The following is a 24,097-nucleotide window of genomic DNA, read 5'->3' on the forward strand; positions in this document are numbered from 1 at the left end:
TAAACTATATAATTTTCAGATTTTTCTGCACATCGAAGACATTTGATAAACAAACTGAAATTAATTCTGCCCTTTTTGCTCATATTAATTGCGCTTGCCAATAATTCTGGTGGACACTACGCAGCACAGAGCTGTTATTTTTTAAAATCCATTTTCTGAGCAAAAGATTTTTGCATCAACAGTTGAGGAGGATAAAGATTTCTGATACTTTTTTGCGGTGATGAAAAGGATTGCAAAATGTGAACAAATTGATCTGATTGCCGGTCAGGCAAGTGAATTTTCAGGCAGGGTGTGAATGTGTGCCACAGGTCTTCATGGACGTTTTTATATGCGAGTGGTGCACTGCTGAGAAACCGAAGCGTGGACCACATTCGGCTACGTGTTCCACGGTTCCCCCGAGCTGGGTTTGTTTGAGAGGAGAGCAAGCGGGTTCCTGCCGGGATCAATACGGAGCCAGAAGCCCTTAGGCGCGCGTTTGAACGCGGCCTGCTTTGCTGTGAGCCTCCTCGCCTTGATGTCCTCACTGTCGGTGCCGCTGGACGCAGGTGCTTAAATGGTGTGATCTGACACTGCTGCCCCACTGCTAGAGAGGAGGGAGGAGGAGGAATGGCCAGGACACGCTGCAGTGGCACAGGTGGCATGCAGAATGCAGATGTGCCGACTCTTCTTAATGCCTCTATTCAGCTCTCACAACATGGTGTGGTAATTTGAGGCTTTGTAGTTACCTTTGGTAGTTTTGCCATTTTTACAGTTTTTTTTGTTTGTTTATGGTATTGTTTAGTATTCCTCAATATTGTGCTTCCTAACAAGCACGTTTTTGTACTGTCTTTTCTGCCATGATATTCTGCATGTTTCTTGATATATGTATATTATTAATAATAATAATAATTATTATTATTATTATTAGTATTATTATTATTATTATTATCATTATTATAATGCATGTATTATCATAGGATTTAGTCTGTATTTGTCATTTAAGTATTATGTCAAAAATATTTTAATTGTCATTTTGTAATTATTATTGTATAATACATTGCATAATCCTAATATCGGTTCTGGGGATTTTTGCTTCCAGTCTGGTCTTCAGCAGGTGAAACGCATGTTCAATTAGATTTGGATTTGGCCGTTCTGTTCTTGAGGCTTACCAGTAGTTTGCACCTTGCCGTGAACCCTCTGAGGTTATACTGGCGCAATCTTTTCTTTGTAGTCTTTGCCATCTCATCTCATCTATGCCTACATCCTTGAGAGTGATCTTGATCAGTTTGGCAGTTGAAAAGGAGTTTTTCTTCACAACTGGTCTAAATGGACTAAATGATTCCTTAGTCATCCACTTCAGTGGTGTTCTGTGGTCTCAATTGTTTTCTATTTTTGAGCTCACCAGTGCGTTCTTGCTTAACAATATACTGTAGCAAACAGTTGATTTTGAAACATCCTATGATTTGACTATGCCTCTGATTGATTTCTTCTGATTTTTCCTCCTCATGATGTCCTGCTGTTCTGGCTTTAACGCCTCTTTGGTCCTCATGTTGAGAGACAACAACAGCAGACTCCAAGTGCAATTCCCTGTCGAGAATCAACTCTAGCCCCTTTGTTAGCTTTTTTTGTGCATGAACTAGTGGTGTGACAACACACAGCTGGCTAAGGAACAGCTGAGCAGCCAGTTGTCCAATTACTTTTAGTCTCCCCAAATGGGAGGTCTATGTATAAAATGGAGGTTTACTTGCTTATGGCATTCCATCGAAAAATGAAGATAACGTTGTATCCACCTAATGTGTGCATAGTGGGACTGTCCGCCTATGCCACTACATGTGGCTGTGGAGACCGATCCTGAAACCTCAGATCCTGGCCCAGACAGTGCAGGTTAGAGGTTTTGTGGTTGGCGGAGGTGCATTTGTTTGGTGCCTCCACAGCCGCTGGGCTCTCCATTGATTTGTTTTTTTTGTATTTGAAGGTGTCGAGGAGGAGGAGCTGACAGAGCTCTGTAATGACCTGTCTACTGCCGGGCAATCCAGATCACTGGGCTTGATGTTGCACTTCTTCAAAATAGTTTTTGAGAGTTCTTGCCCTCCTGGTCTTCTGTTGGCTGCGAGCAGCTGACCCTGTAAGACTTGTTGCGGTACCCAGCGGAGATGGCATTTGTTGGGGTTGCTATATTCTGATGGTGTTTGTTTTCTGGAGGTTGTCAACATTTGGGCACGGTCAGCCCAGGTGACATTGTAGACTTTCTGGAGGCATCGTATGTGAAAGGCCTCCAGATGTCTTTATGTGAGAGTGGTAAATTCCAGGCCTCTGCACCATACAGTAGTGTGGAGAGGCACACTGCTTGGTAGACCGCCACCTTTGTAGTTGTCTTCAGGTTGTTATTTTCAAACACCCTGGAGCGCAGGTGGCCGCGAGCCACTGAGGCTTTATTGATACGACAACCTTGAGAGGCATATCGGCTATGGTAAACTGAGGGTGTTGGGTGTTTGGAGACTGCTGCTGGACCATGATCTTTGTTTTTTGGGTGTTTACCTGTAGGCTCAGTGAGTGATAGACAACAGACACGATGTCCAGTGCTTTTTATGGGGCAGAGGGGGAGTGAACTGGGAGGGCACAGGCGTCTGCATACTGCAGCTTGTGGATGATATTGATGTCACACTTGGTGAGAGCTTGCAGCTGACAGGTTGAACAAGCTGCCGTCGAGACGGAACTGTAGCTGAATGCCATCATCGGGAAAGAGAGATTTGTGGCTGAGCATTGTGACTGCAGCAAGAAAAGAAATGGCTGTAATTCCTACGTGGCTCACCTGTTATGAATGTAAATACCTGCAAATGAATTCTGATAGTCTGCACTTCATATTCATTGTTTCATTTAAAATCCTATGCACTTTAGTACAGAGCCAATATCTGTCTAAATGCTGAATATGCACTGCATATTATGCACATATATGGATGAATGGAACAGTGATGCAGTAGATAGTGTTGATCACAGCTCCATGATCAAGTGTTACTTTTTAAATGATTTAAATAAAAGTACTCCATCTTAAATAGGTATTTCACTGTCAGATCTTAGTAGCTGTCTTTCTGAAGGGCTGACAGCTTTTTGACTTGTCTAAACTCTCTCAGAGGAGACTCATGGACCAGGAGACAAGGTGGCATCTGTGCATGGCTTCCTCTGGCAGATGGCGTCTAATTCTGTTGTTCATCCTTTTATCAAATTCTGTCACTCTCAAGTTGCTTTGTCCTATGGATTTTAAGTGAATTGGCAGTGCATTTCAGCATATTGTAATGTAGCAGTACTACAGAGGGTACAGACAGTTTTCATATCAAGCCTCATTCCTACCATGGATTTCCTTTCAGATCTCACTATGTTTTAAGAACAAGGCTCTTCTGTCTGTTTTGTGTAAAAATTGTTCTCAGCAATTAGAAGAACCTACACCACATTCTGTTGGAATATTCTGTCACCGAGTTGATAAATGACAAGTTTTTTCATATCACTGTGACCCCACAAAACACGTTTTTGGTCATAACTCAAATACACACTTGTCCTCTTCTCCGCCACTGCCTCCACACTGTCCAGTTTCAACCTGATCACGTAGCTGGCCTTCCTTAACAGCTTGTTGAGACTGCTGACCTCCAAGCCTTGATACCACCACCCCAGCACATCACCACGAAAAACAGAACGCTGGCTACTGGTTGGCGGAGGCATACAACCGCGAGGCGGTATTTCTAGTTTTTTAAATAAGAGACACGTGTTGGAAATAATGACAGCTGTTTCTTTTGTCAATTCATCCCACTATTTCAGAGAAAAGTCATTTTCCTCATGATCGACACTTGTAACGAGAATGTGCTCTATTCTGACTTAACTTTTACCCATGTGTTTTACAAGCTCAGTTTTATCCAGTCAGTGGATGTTACTTATCAACCCCCACCAGATGGGACTCGTTTTTCTTGTGTATAAGGATGTCATCTTATATAGTTTTTCACATGTCAACCATGAAATCAACTACTACATTTTTGTTTTTGTTTTTCAGTGCATCTTGGGTTACCCACCAACATGAATTACTGTCTGAATTGCTCATTAATGCACATCCAAAATTAATTAATCTAAGGTAAACTTCTGCATTTTAAAGTCATTTATAGGGGATGGGGCTAAGTCTCCGGTATATAAAAAAAAAAACCTTCCAAAGTAATATTTTAAAATTGTATCCATCAAACATTAATAGCATTGTAATGAGAATTCTCTTTCTTGGGATTTTTTGATATTTCAGTTTTAGTGTAAGTTTTCAATTGGCCCAGTTTTTTGCGATGAAGAATATTTTAGATGTTTAGATAACTTTCTGACAACCTGCTGACTTTACATTGCCATGTATAAAGAAATGAGGGTTTTGTGGTCTAAAGTAAGAAAATAAACTTCAAATAACTGCAAAACAGCTTGTGCAACAGCACTGTGCCTCCAGAGGTTTTACTTGTGTATATTACCAGATTTATTCTTCAGAAATGTATGTCTAATATTATTTTCCATACAGGAAGTGAATCCTGAAACGTTATCACGAGTGCTTAAGTACCCTAAAAAGTGCTAAATACCACATGGAAGGAAAGGGACTCGCACCCGCAAAATAAAAAGGGGAGCATCCCCCAAAAGACAAAAGTTTCTGAGATGTTTAGAAAATACAAATAGTTTTTATTGTATAGACATTGTGCTGAAGTACACAAGGGCAAAGTGATAATAATACTGCTTTTTACCACTTTGGGGGTGTTACCCTTTATATGTAGCGGTGTGCTAGTCTCATTCCTCCCATGTTGTTCTGTGGTGCACACAAGTCGCTGTGCTCAAGGAAAGACACACCAGCTGATATGTAATTGAGAATAAACACTATAAAAATAATCTACTTGTTTATACAGCCTCTTGAAATCTACTGTTGCTGTTCAAGTCGCTTTGGAGTTTCACGAAGGGTATTTTTTTTTACTTTATACCAAGAACCCCCAAATGCCCTTTACCTGTCATTGTAAAACAGCAAGTCTATTGCTATAAATATCTAAAATATCCTTCACTGATCATAAAAACTGTCTGGGCCAATCAATAAGAAATACTAAAACTGAACTAATAAAAAAAAAACCACAGGAAGTTAACCGTTCTTTTAATATAGTGTTAATATATAAAGTACTGGTTCCTTTAATTTTACATCTTTTTTTGACCTAATTCTGAAAAGTCAATAAAAGAAATAACCATAGTAAAAACATCATCTTTTGAAGGTGGCTTACTGTCCTATGATGTTGGTAAATGTGTGTTGCTGTTTGTAAGAAGCAGCTGCTATAGCTGCAATCAACTGAAAAGTTTCATGCCGCTGTGAAGTAAAATGGCTGCAAAATGTGACCAATTGTTTGCACTCTGGACCCACAACATGCAAAGATGCACTCCAAATGTAATTATGAGATCATTTATTAATGGGATTATTATGTTGACAGTACATCTGTTATTGGAATATGTTGATGACAGCATTCACATGGCGTATAATGGGAACAGTATACAAACAGTAAATGGCCTATGGCGATAATACATATGGCAGATGAGGTATATGTCGACCGTACACAGACCATGGCATATTGCACCAGGAAAATCGGCAAAAAGCAACTTGCCCCAAGCCAACATTAGACAATTTGAACTTGACGCTGTTTGATAATGTGGAATAAGTATTTGGCACCTTTGCTTTTTTTGTAAACACGTTGAAGCTTGCCAAGCTAACTAGCTTTTTCATTTTTGTTTAGGCCTACGCTTTTGTTTCACTCCAACCACAGAACTCCAGCGTTTTAGTAGTACCTAAGAAAATAGAAAATATTGGAAAGACACAAAATGTCCAACTTGCTGAACAACTTTAAATCTACAGTTGGGGAAAACTTTTACATTTATAATGCTCTTTAACAGTAACTTAATTGTCTAACGTTTAGACTTCATGATTTGCATGATATAGAATAAATAAATTTAACAAATAACATAGATAACACATTAAAAAAAGACATTTAAAATGAACATGTCAACTTGAATATCGTCACGTCTGAACTGAATTGAATGGGAGCTAAACTGAACTGAAGCAGAGCCAAATCAAATTGTGTCAAATTGAAGCTGACTCCAATTGAATTGTTGCGTTTGTAAGTGTATCTGTATCAAGATGCGTATTGAATCTTCTGAGGGGGACAGATTCACACCCCTAATAAATATCACTAATATCTGAGCATTGCCTGTACACAATGTAAAATCAAAGAAAAGCTGTGCCGATATCCTGGCAATATCCATACCGATGAAGGCGTTTCACGCAGTTGAATCAGGTCTGTGAAACTGGTGTAGGCACCTGCTACACTGCACTAGAGTAATCTCCTTGATGATGTCATATTTGCATATACTTGGGATATTTATATCTCTGCTATAATGAGAGCCATGATTAGTGTGTTAGCGTTTAGGGGCTAACAGGAAGTCCTCAAGCGGTGCCTCCTGCTTCCCGCATCTCTAAGCAGTTCAGCAGTTCACCCAGTTTTCCATTTAATCCATTAGTAAAGCCAATTGTCAACCAATGACTGATGTTATACCTTTCCACAATAGAAGCGTTTTAAGGCCACCTTGCGTTTAGATTTGGTCGGCAAGTTTAATCCTGTTGTACCATTCCTCCTCTGCTGTCTCGTAACAGCTGCCAGTCAGATGCAAACGGCTCTGGGTCCGTCCCACGAGTGGCTGTGCTGTGGGAGTTTGAGTGCGGGCTTGCCTGGTCTTGTGATGGTGTGCAAATGTGGAGGTGGAGCTCTGCCAAACGGACACAGCAGGAGGACTGGCGTTCAAGCCAAGTGCACGGTTTATGAAATTGAGGTTCAAGTGTGTCAACTATTTTATTTTTACTGGTCGCTGAACAGGGGCGTGCGCCCTGTTTCGATGGTCAGTGTCAGGAGTCAGGGAGTATGCGGTAGCCCCAGGATGAGTCGTGATGTGAACCCAGCTAATGAGTTGGCCCTATCAGATCGTGTGGCTGGGACAGGCTGGCTGGTTATTCTTCCCCTGTGTCATCCTTCCACCAAAAGGATTCTGGGATGCCATGAAAGGACTGAAATGCCTCTTGCTCTGAATGAAGTGTCACCCAATTTGATGGTAATTACCGCTGCAGTTTTCCTGATGAGATTGGTCATTAGTCTTAATAAATGCTCGCTCTTTCCCCACTTGACAGATGCATCCAATTCCACTAAATTACCTCAGTCTTATTTACATTTAGTCATTTACCAGTCACTCTTATCCAGAGCAGTATATGTACATAGGGGTACATATAAGAGTTGATCTGTATAGAATGTCTAAAAATATAGTTCATTGAATGAGTGAAGCTAAATATGCTGTCACATATTTGATGTGGGAAAGGGTCTTGGCCTGCCTTAAATTCTCTTCTTAATGAATGTACATAATGTCAGATGAATGATGAGTGGTACTGAAAGCTATTGACTTGGGGAAATTGTTCTGAAGGTCACATTGCCCAGAGACATTGGGCACCATGGCAATGTTGACATGTTGTCAAAATACTGACAATTTATATATGACATAAATTTTAGCCTAATCAAAAAATGTGACATCTCTTGGAAAAATAGTAATAATAATAATTTTTTTCCATTGAGCTTGGTTGCCAAGCACCAAAAGCTATGCTAACAAGTGTGTACTGGTCTTGAGAGCATGTCTCTGTATGACGTAAAGGTGAATGCTATGGCCTTGAAGCCACTTGTCTCCTACTTAGTTAAAATGCATTTGTTCCCCTGATATAAAGACTTATTGCATTGGAAGCACTGTAATACAATGTAGAATATGGTAGAGCTGGTATCTCTATGCTTTAGACCTTATTCACAATATGCGATAGTTCTGCACAACAGAAACGTGTAAACTCAATTATTTTTATGATCGCTCTTGACATGGATGAATTAAAAATAAAGTTAGGCTAAGGCATTCGTGTAATTAATTATAATTGTTTGCTATCTTGGCGAAGTTCCTGCTTTGTAGCAATCTAGTTAGCTAGAAAATGTGCAGTACAATGGATCTGGGCAGACTCCTACTGTAGGTGATAGAAGACCCTCTGCAGGTGTTGTTATCTTTTGGTTTGACTGAGCAATCCTTATCCTGTCATTTGCTAAAGAACATACTGTAACGAGCATCATACTTTTCAGAGATTCTGTCGAGTCAACCACTTCACAAGCAAAATAATCGTATTAGAATTTTATCTGAAGTCTTTTTACAGTTTTATGAAGTTTCTTTGAAGTCCAATTTACAGTGCAGTCACTTTGTCCATGATTTTAGCCATAGAGACTAACAAAAGGTGCATTTCCCATGGTAAAGAGACGCTATTCGTTATTTTCATACAATTATTTTCATCCATCAAAATGTCAGATGCATTTCAAATGCCAAGTGAGTAAGGTTCGTCTTCATACGTTTTAATGAGGAACATGAACTTTTGTATCCTGGTGGCCTTTTAGTTGGCAGGTAAATCCATCTTGAAAGGGCATAGAATATTCCATTTTTGAGAATATTACGTAAACCGCATCCTTAACAAGCACTGCGAACAAATTATTAAGCTTGATCATGGTATCCTTAATAAGGTATGTGTTTTTTGAGTGACCATATTTGTCATGGCTGGCTGGGGCTTGGTATAAAGGTATTTGGTAAAAAAGAAAAAAGAGTAGGCATGTGGTCCATGTTTCATAACAATGTTATGGGAGAGTGATATTATGTTTGATAGTTGTAACAGGTGTGGCTTTACATGGGCCTAAAACAGCAGGCTTGTACATGCATACAGATTATTAACGGAAGCACCCCGCTCTTCATACATATCAGCATCGGCCGAATTTGAGTAGCCAAGAGTTCCTGAGGAAAAATAAGAGGGAGACAAAAAGAGCAAAACGGGTGCAAAACAAAAAGCTGAAATCTTGTCCTCCTTTTTCGCTTTTTCCTCTTTGGCCTTGTGCGGGTGGGAACTCACTAGTGCGTTAAATAGGTACCTGTAAAAGGAAAAAAAACACATTCAAAATAAGTTGTTTGTGTGTTTTTTTCTGTATTTTGTCAGTACCATGCTGCTCGAATGAAATTTTCTTACCTACTGTCACTGCGGGAAGGTAAAAGACTGACCATTCCGATTTCTAAATTCCTAAAAAAGAACAGTTTAGTGTATGAACAAACAAATACCTTAGTGTTATGTGCATAAACACCCGCCCACCACTGTCCTTTTTTATGGAATCCAATAGGTCACCTGAAGTAAGGGAAACACTGTTTTCACAGGCTGGTTATAAGGTCATGAAAAGGCTGACAGAGGGAAAATGCGTTCATGGTCACTGCTGGAATTGCAGATTCTGTGAGGAACAGGCTGGGCAGTTTTAGCCACAGGCTGTCACCTGCTGATCATTACAAGGGCCACAGCACTTTCCCGACTAAAGGTGGAGAAGTTTGAGCCAGAAGCTGCTGCGTTGGTGTAGACTTCAGTTAGGAAGTTTTTACATTTTACCGAGCCAGATGGTTGGGTGCAGAGCAGTTTGTTTTTGTGGTCAGAGGGGTGGGTGAAAAGGGGCTGCTTTTCTTGGAAAGTGCTATAAGTGCCTCTATTTTCTGTCATTTGCTAACAAATAAAAATAGACTCCAGCATTAACAGCTTGAACTTTTTTTCCCACACATTAAAAAACTGTCTGAATTTAAAGTTTTTCTAATTTGAGTTTACAAGGGGGATTTCATCCCTGCTAAGTTTGAAAACATTTAATTACTTTTGAATTTTGAAATGTTTCTTTAATTAGCAGGGCAGTTGGATTGTTTGTAGAAAGGCATTTCAATGAACAAACAAAATTTAAGTTTAGTTGTTTTGCCATTTTGAAGTGGGGTGAAGAACGAAGGAAAAAATCCCAGTTTGCTCATGATTTTAGACTTTGTGAAAGTGCACAGTTCTGACTAATAACATTAAAGCAGTAATAAATGTTTATCTGAACGCCGACATCTACAGTGCATATCCAGATGTATAAGAAGCTTTTTATGCTGCAACCAATCAGAGCAAACGGGGGTTGGAGGTTATCTGTAACTCTACTCCACACTCATCTCCTCGGAGACTTAAATCCCGAGGGGCCGGGTCCACTGTATGTAGATTTGTTTCGCGGGCGAGTTAAGCTCCGCGCTTCCACAATCCCGCTTAGCGGATGGGAAATGATGTTTTGGCTCCCCGGCTGCTGTTGTGCACAAGGCACCTCTGCGTCTGCGTAATGCCGGCCGTCTCCTCCTCCAGCTCCTGCCGAGCACATCGCTTGCTGCTGGCGCTAATGGCCTGGCTTTGTTTTCTTTGATGCCAATGTCTGATTACCAAAGCAATCAGCCGCCGCCGTCATAAAGTCCTGCTTTTCATTGCTGTTTACTACAGCGGTGTGCTAAGTCTTCCTCTTTATCATTTTTTTCCCCCCAGTAATTGAACTTGAAAATTCTAATCCTGGTTTGCTGTCATTTCATATTTTGATAACCTAGCACATTATAACACACAATCTGTGCTTTTTTTTCTATATGTCTTTGTTTCATATTCATAATAAAAAGGATTTATGTAATGATAGGAAGTCTGCTTCTATGCTTGTTAGTGAACAGGTTTTCAAAACGATGCTAAACGGCTATCAGCACATTCAATTTATTGTAAACACTCTTGTGTTATAGACATGTAAAGTCCACAGCTGTCATACGGGCATTTTTTTAAATTTTTACTGCAGTGTTTGACTGTTGCGGGGGTGTTGCTGTGCTGAAAATCTGATGTTGCTGAAGGTCTGCTGGGTTATTGTGTGTGCTGATGGGCTGTGTAGTTTAAGCCTTCGGTGCTGGAGAATGCATACTGTGCTGAATGGCCCAGTAAACCAAATGTTCTGGAAGCTTTTTAGGGTCGGTGGTGGAATCATTTCAAGCCATAGGAAACTGGAAGCTCCACAGAAAAGTTTAACTTAACCAGAAAAATACGTTGCCTCGACTGTCATCATTTTTTCATTGAGGATAGATGTTTTTTTCCCCCCTTCTTCTCTGTTTTTTCTTTGAACAAATATAAAACGGGTTAGGTCAACTGAGAATAAGCCGAATTTGTGACATGAAGTAAAATAAACACCTTGTTTCTGAAGCAGAAAACTAGTTCAGCGGGACTGGAGCGCGATGCGCTGTGGCTTTAAGGCAGCGGGTGACCCACAGGATGGACGTGTGCTGACCACTGTTGGGTGAGCTCTCAGACAGAAGAGGAATGAAAAGATGAAATGGAGAATGCTGCTTTTTTAAGGGCTCCAATCTCCGCTCCCTCTTCCCAGAATGTCAAGGAGAGACGGCCTGAGTGTTATGACTTCCTGTGGAACTGGTGGAGCTAAACATCTCCAGAACAGGCACTCCATTTACCTGTCTCTGCAGTAGGCTTTTCTCTTGGGAAGCAGAGGAGGGGGGGGGGGCGGTTAGCAACCAGGAGACCTGTTACTATCCCAACAGCAGCACCTTAAGGAGCTGAGAAGAGGGGTGGAGAGGTATGAGCAGACATGGCCTCCCTTCTTCAAACCGCGGGAGTTCTGAGAGGTCCTCGTGTGGCGTGAGCCCTGATTGGCTCGCAGAGAGGCTCCTCACATCTCAGAATGTTTAGGGGCACTGAGTGTGCTAGCCACTGTGTCACGAACTGGCCCTGTGGAGTGTGCGTGTCTGTCTGTGTCTGTGTGCCTGTGTGTGTGTCTGTGTATGTGTGTGTGTGCGTGTGCATGTCTGTCTGTGCTTGTTTGTGTCTGTGTGTGTGTGTGTGTGTGTGTGCATGTCTGTCTGTGCTTGTTTGTGTCTGTGTGTGCCTGTGTGTGTGTCTGTCTATATGTGTGTGTGTGCGCGTTTGTGTGTCTGTCTGTGTTTGTTTGTACGTTTGTGTGTGTGTTTGTGTGTGCGTCTGTGTTGTGTCTATGCATCGCTTTTTGCATCCGAAACAGTAAAGAACTAATAGGTTTACAGTGAAATAGTTGTGAAATTACATGGAGAGTGGCTGGTTGATTTGACGATGACAGAACGGCTTTGATATATTTTCGGAGCTCTAAAACCGCTGCTCTCATTATGCTCCCTTTGATCACCACGATCATCATTACCATTTTACACATCGTTATTTCCTGACACCCCCCTTATCCCCCCCTCCCCCCCTTTCTTTCTTTCCATAGGAGCTCCAGTTCGAGCGGCTGACTAGAGAGCTGGAGGTGGAGCGGCAGATTGTGGCCAGCCAGCTGGAACGATGTCGCCTGGGGTCGGAGTCGCCCGGCGCCGCCAGCGGCAGGTACGGGGACGCCTCGAACGCCGCCGCACAAAGACGCCGGCCACCTGCGGCCCCGCGCCGCGCGCGTATAGCCACCTGGCCGCGTTCCTGTTGTGCCGTTCGGAGTAATGATGTAGCTGGAATAAAGGGACACGCTTCTTTAATGGGGTTAAAGGCAGTAGATGGCACGCCGGTAATGCGGCGCATTAAATTGGCTCGGCTGCGTAAATTGGTGTCTGCGGCTGTAATTTTCTAGTCAGGCGGGCGAGATGAAGATGGCGAAGGTGGCATTTTCTCCGCCGAGGAACAGATTGAATATTCAGATCCAGTGCATCACTGCAATCCTTTCATTTAAAGGAAAGGACTTTTTTTCCCTCCACCTTTACTACAGATCACTCTTATTTCAAGTGCAGTAGTGAACAGGCGCGGGGTGAATGCGTTTGTTTAAATGGCGGGATTTGACGCGACGTACGTACATTGAGGGGCGGTACCGTGGCCCCGCTCGTTTTTCAGACTCTTTACCGGCTGGCGTGGAAGCACCCCGCTCTTCACGCTCCACCGACTCCTCTTCATCACAAATCTGTCAGCCTGCCGCCTCAGAGATGCATGTGGGCAGAATTCAGTGGAAATTGCCCGGCTTTCTCCCTGAGTTTAGGTTGGCCGCCCTCGTTTTCGTCCGTTTTAAACATTGCTTATCGCGCTGCTCTTGGAAGAAATACGGGATAATTGTGATGGCAGATTCAGAGCCTTAAATCATTTCTGAATTTTTAAACAGTTTGTGCCTGGTGTGAGAGAGTTTGCAGACCTATAAAGACTTTCTCAAATGTGTGTTTTAATAAAATCCTTACAAGTAATAAAAATACCTGAAGCCCTTTCTACAGCACTCATTTGTGCCCTTTGATTATGTGTCATGAGTGGGGCCAGAATAAGTTTTGAACTTCTTTTGTAACCTGTAGTTATCTCCTCCCAACACTGAGGTCGCTATTTTAACTACTCAGACTTCTTTTATATAACCACCCCATTGTGGTGCATTCATTTAAATTCAATTTGCATTACATTACATTACATTACAGGCATAAGTAACAAGTACTTCTATCAAATGACAAAATATCACATTTTGCTGTGATTGACAGTGAAATGACAGTGATTGTTCTCTGGTTTTTATTGTTCTTTAATGTGGTTGAGCTGAGCGTGGGCTGTGTTGCAGCAAATTAGAACTAGGCCCTTTTGTCGTCTGCTGCATGTTCAACAACAGTCCGATTTTCTTTGTGCTTTCGTTGAATTTGTCTACACATAGTGCCGTTGTCCTCATCACTATCACTTAATTCCTTTGGGTCTGCCCTCGTTCACTATATAGAGCTGTTAAATGATATTCTGCCAGCGTGATTCTGTTCATTTTTGTCATTTGTTCAGCCTCAGAACGGAAATCAAAAGTTATTTTTCCAATCTGTAAAATGGTAAAACATACACATGTAAATACTGTGAAATAAAAGCTGGTTATCTGTACTTTTGTCTAATGTTCATCTTTTGATTTCAAATCCAAATGCCTTAAGTATAAAGCAAAAATAAGAAATTGCACTCTACCATACTTTTTGGGTACTGTATGCACAGTATTTTTAGAAAGTGCATTCATAATTATAACTGTCTGCTTTCGTGTTGTAGTGGTACTTCTTTGCTTGAGCACTGTCTCAACACAGCATGCGCCATAGGAAAAACTGGTTAAAATAAGTTCAACTAAAAGCACAATTAAATGTAATTTGAAGTAAATGACCATAATCACACACATACTGCAGATGTGAGTGCTTTTCGCATTACCTGAAGTGTATTTTCTTGTTTTAGACCATGAATGCACTAAGGCCCTGAAAAATGGCCTTTGTAAAACCCAGCAGATTGTCAGACCAAAAATAGGCTATATCCAATGCCACACACAAAACTGTCTCGGCCATTTGAAAACATGAAAAAAAACTGAAATAATACAAAAACTCCAGAAAGCAAACAGCCCCTTGTTTGCTGAAGTATATTTGGACCCATGAGGTTAATGAATAAAATATGGCAAAATGTAATCCACAGGAAGGATGGGAGCAGAAATTGAAGAGGCGGGAGATGTTTTGGCATGGTGTAGGGAGGGTGCGATGCTCAACTGTCACTTGACAGTTTAAGTTCTGCTGACCCTGCGCAGGTATAGGTGCAGGTGCAGGTGCAGTTTCTGCGAAACACCCCACAGGTTGTGACATGTCCTCTGTTTACACTGCCTTTGAAACCCTAGCCCTGCCTGAACATGTCCGGTAGTCTCTGCGTGGCGTTATACCCTGACAACTTTCCCATTAAGCTGAATTACTACATCAGCCCTAATTATGAGGGACCTGAATGTGGCTTTCATTCAGGAATTGATTTTTTCATTGACATTTTCTTAACCTAGACCAGGGATACTCAAACCTGGCCCACAATGCCGGCACTGCTGTTAGTTTTCATTCCTCCCCTCTAATGAGGACAGATTCAAACCTGGGACACCAGCTGAGTTAAATTGATCAATCAGTAATTAACTATGAGGTATAAAAGAGAGCTCGCTGTACTACTGACCTCGCGGGCCAGATTTGAGTATCCCCAACTTTGGCCTTGATTTACACAAGGACTGGTCTGTTAGCGACTCGCTGTGATTTCCACACTCTGCTCCCAGGGCCAAGTGCTTTTGTACTGCGCTTCAGCGCATTACTGTGGAGAACTTTACACAACTGGCTAAAAGCACAGAAAATAGTTTTGATAATAGCTAAATTTAGTCATTTCGTGATGAATGAGGGTTTCAAAATTGAAAGAGCTGACATTTAATCATGTTTCGGCGCAGCACGTTAGAATGAATTGAAATTTCGGCCTCATCTGCAGCACTGAAAGGTGAACTGTGGTGTACTTCAGCACACAGTACATTGCCACAGCATCATCATTCTGTGTCCTACTCAGAAAAATGTAAATGTAGGTGTTGTAAGGGACAGCTGACCTGTTATTTTCTGAAAAACATAAGGTCAGGCATACCTCCAGAAATTTAGCAAAAGTACAAATGACCATTCTAAAGGCCCACACAGAACCACTGAAGACCAATACAAGTGGCCAATCAGAACACAGCACTACAATGCAGAGCAAGGGCAGTGCACTTTGGTATTTTTCTGGTTATACTTGATTTTAGACCAAGTGCTTTTAGATTAATATTGTCATGGTAACTCAGCTACCCTTATTGGATGCTGGGAAATGTATAAATGGAAGAATTGGATTGAGTTCACTGAGTTGCAGTGTGCTTGTTTTGGGAGATTGATACAGCCAACAGTTTATTTGTGTTGAGTATTTAAAAGTAAACTAGATAAGAAACCTTTTTAATGCTTATAGATTTTTTTTCTTTATTGGTTTCATGACCGCTACCTTTTTATTGCTTCCTTCAAACATTTGTGTTTGCACATTGCACAGATTTCTGCTAGTAAAGTACACAGCAGTCACTGTGACACAGCAGTCACCGTGACAATATGTTAAATTGCCCTCAGATGCTTTTTAGCATAATTAGCATATCATGTTTGTTGTTATGGATGCACACAGCAGGCTTATACCAAGTGTGGTGTCTTGTCAGTATGTTTCTATTGTCCTTGTATATCTACCTGTACCATCTTACTTTCAACCTTTGATGTGTTGTAGTCTGATGAACAAATACATGCAACCTCCTGCTATTTTGTGTATCCTTTTGATGTTTTTGCTTGAACGGCTCAGACAGGAACACTTATAAGCTACTTGACAGCAAAAGAGTGAGGACGTTACGCGACCTTTGTAACCACGAATCGGGAATCTTAAAAACTAAGCCGACTGTGACTCCTGAGGGATGGCGCTTAATTGGCCGTGGCGTTGCCCCAGGAGATGGTTTCAGGCAGCGGGGCATGGCGCGATAGCGGCCCCTCCTCTCGATCTGACGGCAGATGAGCCAGCTGGCGGGTCACGGAGTGAGAAGCGGCCGCCGCTCGCACGCTTTAAAGGAGCGAGTGCCCAACGGGCGCCCTCGCAAATCCGACGGGCCGTCCTGAAGTGATTGCGACGGGGCGTTCCGAATCAGGGGAGAGAAGAAAAACGGAGACTACAAACCCAAAAAAAAACTACCGAGGTCAGCGGCGGAGGTGGAGAAATTTGAAGCGCTCCATCTTTGGAGGATATAATGGAATCTGGATCCCTGTCTGATTGAAGCCTGTATTCTGGAGTGTGGCCCAGCTCATCAGTCCGGCTTCACATCTCTCCCGCTGCAGCAGTGCTAGGCTGGCGTCCAGACTCTCTCTCGCTATTGTTTCTCTTATGCGTGAACGGTAGCCTCCCGCCCGCCCGCGTACATCCCGTCGGTTTGGGGGCCGACAGCTCTGACCTCACCATCCATCTCTCTCCTCCTTTATTCACTGTGCCCTGCATCACAGCAGGTTGAGCATTTATCAAATGAGCTGTGATGCATGCTAAATTTATGCCTGCTTTGTTATATGGGAGTTCTGTTCAAAAGACAAGCTCCTCTCCCAGCGCTCAGTTTTGTAATATTTTGGAGCTTTTTGCGGCGTTCGATCTGTGAGTTGTATTATAGGTGCCACATTGTCATGTTCGCACAAGATCGATAGGTTTTATGTTTTCTCTTTTTTCAGTTGGTACGGGCCTGAGGATGAATTGGTTTTCGTGACCTTTCCAATTGTTCTCAAAAAATGTATTTCTCAAGACCAAATTACACAAGCTGAGAGAACAGGCATTGGGGAGATTATAGAAAAACTCATTAATTTTTTTATTTTTTGCCACAAGATATGAAACCAGGCCTCATTAACATTCAGCAGCTCTTTGTTTTAAAAAGGGCTATATATTATACAAATATGATGAACACCTTAATTTGTTTTGATTGGTTTGCTTAAATTACAGTGTATGTAACCGTTTCTATATTTGGCATCAGTATAGAAAGATGCTTATCTATTATTCATGAACATTTCTCGCTACCACTGTTGGTGGAGACACTTGGACAGAAGGCTCATATTGTTTAATTTGCTGTATACAGTTCACTTGAATTTACATGGTAGTTTTTCTTTTCTTTTTTACAAACAATTTTAGAACACATACTGTGGACATTTTCTATATAGTATTCTATACACCTACGTGTACACCTACACCTGTACGTGTTCTTATCGTTGAAATCTGGAATCTCTCCAGAACCAGTGTACCAGTTTTTTGCGTACAGGTTGAGCCCTGTTTGGTTTTACTCTCCTGCTGACCTGCTAACCTCCCTTTTCCTGTTCCCACAGCTCGTCTGAGAAGTCCTACAACTGGAGATCTGCAGGTACAGTGTCTGCATGCTGCAGGATGCTACAGTGCTACACACTGCCATAGGACTGACACTGTGCTGTTCTGCATGGGTCCTTATCGCCAGTAGCAACAAATACTGTAGTGGAGATGACGATAATGTTCATAAAAGCAACAAAAACGATGAAAAACAATATAATGACAATAACAAGAATTGTAAAATCTAAAGGTAGAGCCAGCAACAGATAATTGAGCTTCATGCAGTATGTCACTCGATCCCCGAGTGATTTCAGGTCTGGGGATTGAAATTATATATTCGCTGTGTGCACTAGTGCATAGCTAATAGTGTTATGAAACCAATAGGTATGTTCTATTTTTGTCCTGAAATATTTGTAATTATACAAAACAGGCACATATGGACCTGCAGAATTTCTGTATTTTCAACATAGTTGTATTACTTTTCATGTATAATGGGGTAATCTTCACGGGGCTATACATATACTTATACAATGACCTGCTCCCCTGGGAGTGGAATTTACTAATGGATTTATATCTGTGTGCTTTCCATTAAAAGCACTTTGACAAAAATCTGTACATGACAGACTTAGCCTGTGACTTATTGATCTTCACACTTCACACATATACTGTAGGTATTTACATCTCTGGTTTTCTTTTACCATCTGTATTGCATCCATGATCTGCTACCAAAATGGTTGTCAAGTATTTTATAATGTGTCCAAAGAAAATATCCAGTCTTTCTGACACATTCAAATTTACTTTACTGAAATCTTTTACAACTTCATTGAAATGAGCATTATTTTCCTCAGTCTAATCTACTTGGTTTACTCCTTGGCCTTGTTAAGTTTGCATTAGCAGCTGGATTACATCTGCTATCACTGAATTCTCAGAAGATTGGGTAGAAATAAACAGTTTGATGATCAATAAATATCTCTGTAATAATTAATAGTAAATACATTTTATTTACTTGTGCCCATTTACCAGTACCATTTTTGCATATTGTACTTTTAATTATGTTTGAGTAAATGCATAATTCATTATCAAAAACCATTCCTAAACTACATACAATACTTTCTGTGGGAAGATGTGGAGTCTTTGAAAAACCTTAAATGCTATATGAAGTTTAATTTAATACTGAGAAGCTTTTACTGAGGTCTAAAGCTGCGGGACACATCAAAAATTTATCTCAAAAATTAAAAATCGATTTATAGTTTCTCACTTGAAGAACAGTTTGTGAAATTTGTTTTCATGTGACAAATATTATTACATTGTAGTACAGAATCAAAGCAAAGTAATTTGAGCTGCCTGACACATGGAGGCATTTTCTCTATGGTTTATTACACCAGTGAGCGGAGATTTTGTGCCTTTGTGGAGAATGGAGTACTCTGAAAAGGGGACGATATGACAAGATAGCCATCCATTGCTTTCAAGGCCTGAGGCTACACTGCAAGATGAAAACTCCTTTTTAACCGCTAGTGCAGGATGTCCAGGATACAGTTTGCTAAGAAGTACCTAAAAGAACCTGCAGAGTTCTGCAAAAGTCTTGTGGACAAATGTGACCAAGATTCACTTTTATCAGAGTGATGGCAAGAACAAAGTGCGGAGGGCAAAATGAATTGCCCAAGATCCAAATCACCCCCTCCCCCCATTATCATCGTATGTGAATCATGGTGGTGGGGGTATTATGGTCTCGGCATGTAAGGCTGCCACAGGTATTGGCTCACTTGTCTTCTTCTGAAGTGTACAGAAGCATTTTATCTGCTTAAGTTCAACCAAACTCATTGGACAGCGTTTCTTCCTACTGCATGACAATGATCCCAGACATACTGCAAAAGCAACAAAGGAGTTTTTCAAAGCCAAAAACAGGAAAATTCTTGACTGGTTCAGTCATTCACTCAAATTCGACCGCCAGTGGACACTTGACATTGCGCATGATGATCTTAGGCTTGTGTGTGGCTGCTCGGCCATGGAAACCCATTTCTTGAAGCACCCAACAAACAGTTTTTGTGCTGACGTTGCTTCTAGAGGCAATCTGGAACTCGGTAATGAGTGTTGAAACGGAGGACAGATCATTTTTACACGCTTCAGCACTCAGAAGTCGCATTCTGTAAGCTTGTGTGGTGTACTGCTTCAAGGCTGAGCTATTGCTGCTCCTAGATGTTTTCACTTCACAGTAACAGCATTTACAGTTGACTGGGGCAGCTCTAGCAGGGCAGACATTTTACAAACTGACTAGTTGGAAAGGTGGCATCCTATGCCAGTGCCACATTGAAAGTTTTTGTAATCTAAAATAGCTCTGTTCATATTCATTACATTTCATTACATTACATTTATTTAGCAGACATTTTTATCCAAAGCGACATACAAAAGTGCATGTCATGGTCATTGGAACAACTACAAAACACAGGTTCGATAAGGTACAATACTCATTTAGTACAGCTATTTCCATTCAATCTCCAATGGTATTTTAAATTCAATCTGATACATCTCTGCCGAGAACATTCCAAAGGAGCAAACCCAATGATCTGGGATCAGTTTCTGGGGGCTAGATAGTCCTGGTTGTCTGAGCAGCGATTAGTGTCCTTACAAGTCAATCAAGCAGCAGGGTGAATTTGACCGTACCCTTAGCTTTAAAATGAGCCCTGGTTTGTAGGTTTAAGCCAGGTTAAATTAACAGCCAGCTCTGCAGGGTGTCCAGTTCGCTTTCTGCCAAGGCCATTTAAATTGTCAGATTAGAACTCCCAACTGTCCTTTTGAAAACAACATCCCTTTGTCGTATAATACCTCATTATCCTAATATTGGTGCCTATTCAAATAAAAATTTTCACAATGGCAAGTATGGCAAACTGGAAAATTTAATTTTCAATGTGAGAAGTAGTCTTTCTATAGAAAGTTTAAACACCCTTGTTGAATTTGACAGCTTTTGCTGTAGCTATATGTACATTTTTTTCTGATTGTGCCAAACACGTTTGCGATGAACCATGTACCATAATTTTTCCACTAGCAGATGTGGATTTTGTGAAATGGGTAGTTGAGCAAGTAAATTATAACGTTCTTTTTATTTATTTATTTATTTATTTATTTATTTATTTATTTATTTATTTATTTATTTATTTATTTATTTATTTATTTATTTATTTATTTATTTATTTATTTATTTATTATCTAGATGCGTGTACCTTTAATAATTCCTCACATATTTCATAGCTTTTGATCATTTAGTCATTCTGGTACTCTTGTACCCAAATACTGCCTTCATACATGCCTCTGCTGTGTGTTGCCACAAAGTTATTTGGCTTTATTTAAGAGTAGTGCAGACCAGGTGAAAACTGCCTCTTTAAATGCTAGGGATGAGTGCATTAGGTTTGTTACTACTGGGCCATACCTGTCCAGCTGTAAACATGAGCTACTTCACAAGCTCCATCTTTCTCCAAGACTGCATGGTCCTCTGAATAACTAGCTACACTTTCAGCTCTTTGGCAGGATGAGTAGCAGGTGACTTTACTAGCCTGTCTCGTTTAGAAAAAGGAGCTTTTTTATTTGTGCCAATGCTTTCTGCCCTTCTTGCTGTTGTGAAGTAATGGGTTGTCTCTGTTACCGCCATTACCCGAGTGAATTTTACTGGACATTTTACAAACTGCTGTTGAGTGCATTTTAACACTTTCTATTCAAGCATTTTCAGTGTGCTTGAGCACCTTTCATTGTTTAAACACAAGTTTATATGGTAATCAAAGGAAAATAAAATGCTTTTTTCATTGTACTTGCCCCCTTCCTGGTATTTGTCACTCTGAATGGTTTCAGATGTTTTGACAAAATGTAATATTAGACAAAGGGCAACTGAGTGAACACAAAACACATTTTTAAAATGATTATATAATTTATTTAATGAAGGCCGTTATCAAACACCCTTATCAATACCCCCATAGTTACTCAATCAACCAATTAACCAAATCTAATTGATAATTAGATTCAGCTGATTGAGCACAGCTAGGCTTGATTGCAGCCAGCCCTGTTGAATCTAAATCTCACTCATATTGCCCCTTGCCATCAGAGTGAAGTAGTCACCACAACGGTTCTACAAGCAACACTATGCCACAATCAAAGGAAATTCCAGAAGAGATGAGAAAAAAGTTGTCCAAATATATCAACCTGGAAAGGGTTACAAAGCCATTTCTCACTGATCCACAGTGAGAGCCATTGGTTCCAAATGGAGGACACTTGAAACAGTGGTGAATCTTCCCAGGAGTGGCCGGCCTGCCAAAATTTCTCCAAGGGTGCAGGGGCAACTCATCTAGAAAGTTACAAATAAATCCTAGAAGAACATCCAAAGAACTGCAGGCCCTTCTAGCCTTAGCTAAGGTCACTGTTCATGACTCCACAATAAGAAAGAGACTGGGCAAAAATAGGATGTGAGTGTAGCAAAGTACTGTAGAAACAACTGCTAACCAAAGGAAACAGCAAAAAAAGCACTTGGATGATCTGTTCTATGGACAGATGAGTCAAAAGTGGAACCTTTTTGTTATGACACAGGTGCCATTATATCTGGCCTAAAGCAGATACAGTATTTTGCAGTAAGAACATCATACCGACAGTCAAGCATGTGGGAGTACTGTGATGGTTTGGGGATGCTTTGCTGCCTTTGGACCTGGACAACTTACCATTATGGAAGGAACCATGAATTCTGCTCTGTACCAGGAAATTCTTTGAGAGAATGTACACTCATTGGTCTGTAAGCTGAAGCGTAATTGGGTTATGCAGCATGGCAATCATCCAAAATACAAAAGCAAATCCACATCTGAATGACTGAAAAGAAACTAAATGAATGTTTTGGAATGGCCTAGTCAAAGTCCTCATTTGAACCCAATAGAGATGCTGTGGCTGGACCTGAAATGAGCAGTTCATGCACGAAAACCTACCAATTTGTCTGAATTAAAGCAATTCTGCAAAGAAGAGTGGGCTAAAATTCCTTCACAGCGATAAAAAAGATTGATATCAAATTACAGGTTGCAGTTAGTGCTGTTAAAGGTGGTGCAACCAGTTAAATTTAAGCGTGTGATTACTATTTACATGGTTGATATGGGTGTTTCATAACTTTTTCATTAAATTTAAAAATAATTTTTAATAAAAATGTGCTTTATGTTTACTCAGATAATATTATATTTCTGTAAAGATTTGAAACCATTCAGTGTGACAAATATGCAATAATAGAGGAAATCAGGAAGGGGACAAATACTTTTTCATTGCACTGTATAATTGTTGATGTTTTGCCAAATACTCTTGTCTGGACAAGCATTAAAGCCCTATTGTTTGCAGGATTTAGTTTAGAAAATTTGACGAGAAGTTAACCAGAATAATTTCTTTATTTTGAATGTTCTAGAAATCCATTTAGTTGCAATTATTAGTGTGTATTTTTCACTTAATGTGACAGAAATTGAACTTAAAATGTGCGGAACTACCTTTAAAGTAGAACTACTTTTTTCACAGCCACTGCTATAGTTTTAAGTCAACGTATTTACCTTATGCTTAATTTAGAAAATGTTATTAAATTGGGTTTTTTAGATGAAATTATCCGTTAAGATCTCTATCATTTTAATATTTGCATGTACACTGACCGGGCTTGTTTTCCTCTCATAAATCCAGCTGAAGGTAACCTAAAAAAAGAAAAGGTACTGTTTGCTGCTGTGTAGAGCCTCCACAGTCTCCTTTTTGACCCTTAAGAGCATCTGCAATGCAGTGCACTTCAGAAATTAGCTGCAGGGTCACCGATGCCAGTGGATTTAATAGTGTCGACGTGATTTGCAAGCAGTTGTACCTCAAATGTCAATTGTGGTGAAAATGATGCCGCTTAACTTGCATCTCAAACTGTAATGCACCGTCATCCAAAACTGACCATCCCACAAGTAGCTGCTGCCGGCAGTCTCACAGGGCAGTGCATCATTTGCCATTAATAAAGCGGTAATTGTATTGTCATTTTGTCAAGAGTCGGATATGAATGCACAGTTGGCACTCAAGTGAACATATTTTAGTTATTTTTAAGACTAAGTCCTCATTATTAATTCTCTCACGACGTTAGCTGTCTGGCTAAAATTAGCAGGTTTTCAAAAATATTGAAATAACTTGGGGCTGAACATATCCAATTCCCAGTTTGGAATATCCAACTATTAGCAACCATTTGCGAACTACTTCTGATTCAGGAGAGTGAAGACATTCATAGTTTTCCTCCAAAACATGTGGTGTCGCCAGGCTGCTTCATTCACACTGATGCCCATGCAGAATTTATTGGAGTGAGACCCTTCATATGCGGCTTTGGCATGCGTTTCACGAGCACCTGTTTGATCAGTGGGGGTCGCGAGGGAGCAATGAAACGCAGTACCCCTAATTGACAGAACCTTACTCGTACTCTGGGCAATGAAATCAGCACTTGCATGGAGCTAGCGGTCGCATTTCTTTACCGAATGAGCCGCCCAGTAGCCCCTAAAATCAGCCTGTTTTTCGGGTGAATAAATGTCTGAGGGAGTGTCATAG

General features: G+C 40.8%; 1 protein-coding gene across 1 annotated transcript in view; it reads left to right on the forward strand.

Moving 5' to 3' along the window:
* The window catches only part of pkp4 (plakophilin 4), an 89,651-nt gene that overhangs the window by 18,103 nt on the left and 47,451 nt on the right, over positions 1–24,097 (forward strand). The window contains exons 3-4 of the mRNA XM_064327389.1: positions 12,174–12,286; positions 17,557–17,591. Coding sequence (XP_064183459.1) covers positions 12,174–12,286; positions 17,557–17,591 — 148 coding nt within the window. The remainder of the gene's footprint in view (positions 1–12,173; positions 12,287–17,556; positions 17,592–24,097) is intronic.

Source organism: Anguilla rostrata, chromosome 3 (assembly GCF_018555375.3).
Source record: "Anguilla rostrata isolate EN2019 chromosome 3, ASM1855537v3, whole genome shotgun sequence".
In the NCBI taxonomy this organism is placed as follows: domain Eukaryota; kingdom Metazoa; phylum Chordata; class Actinopteri; order Anguilliformes; family Anguillidae; genus Anguilla; species Anguilla rostrata.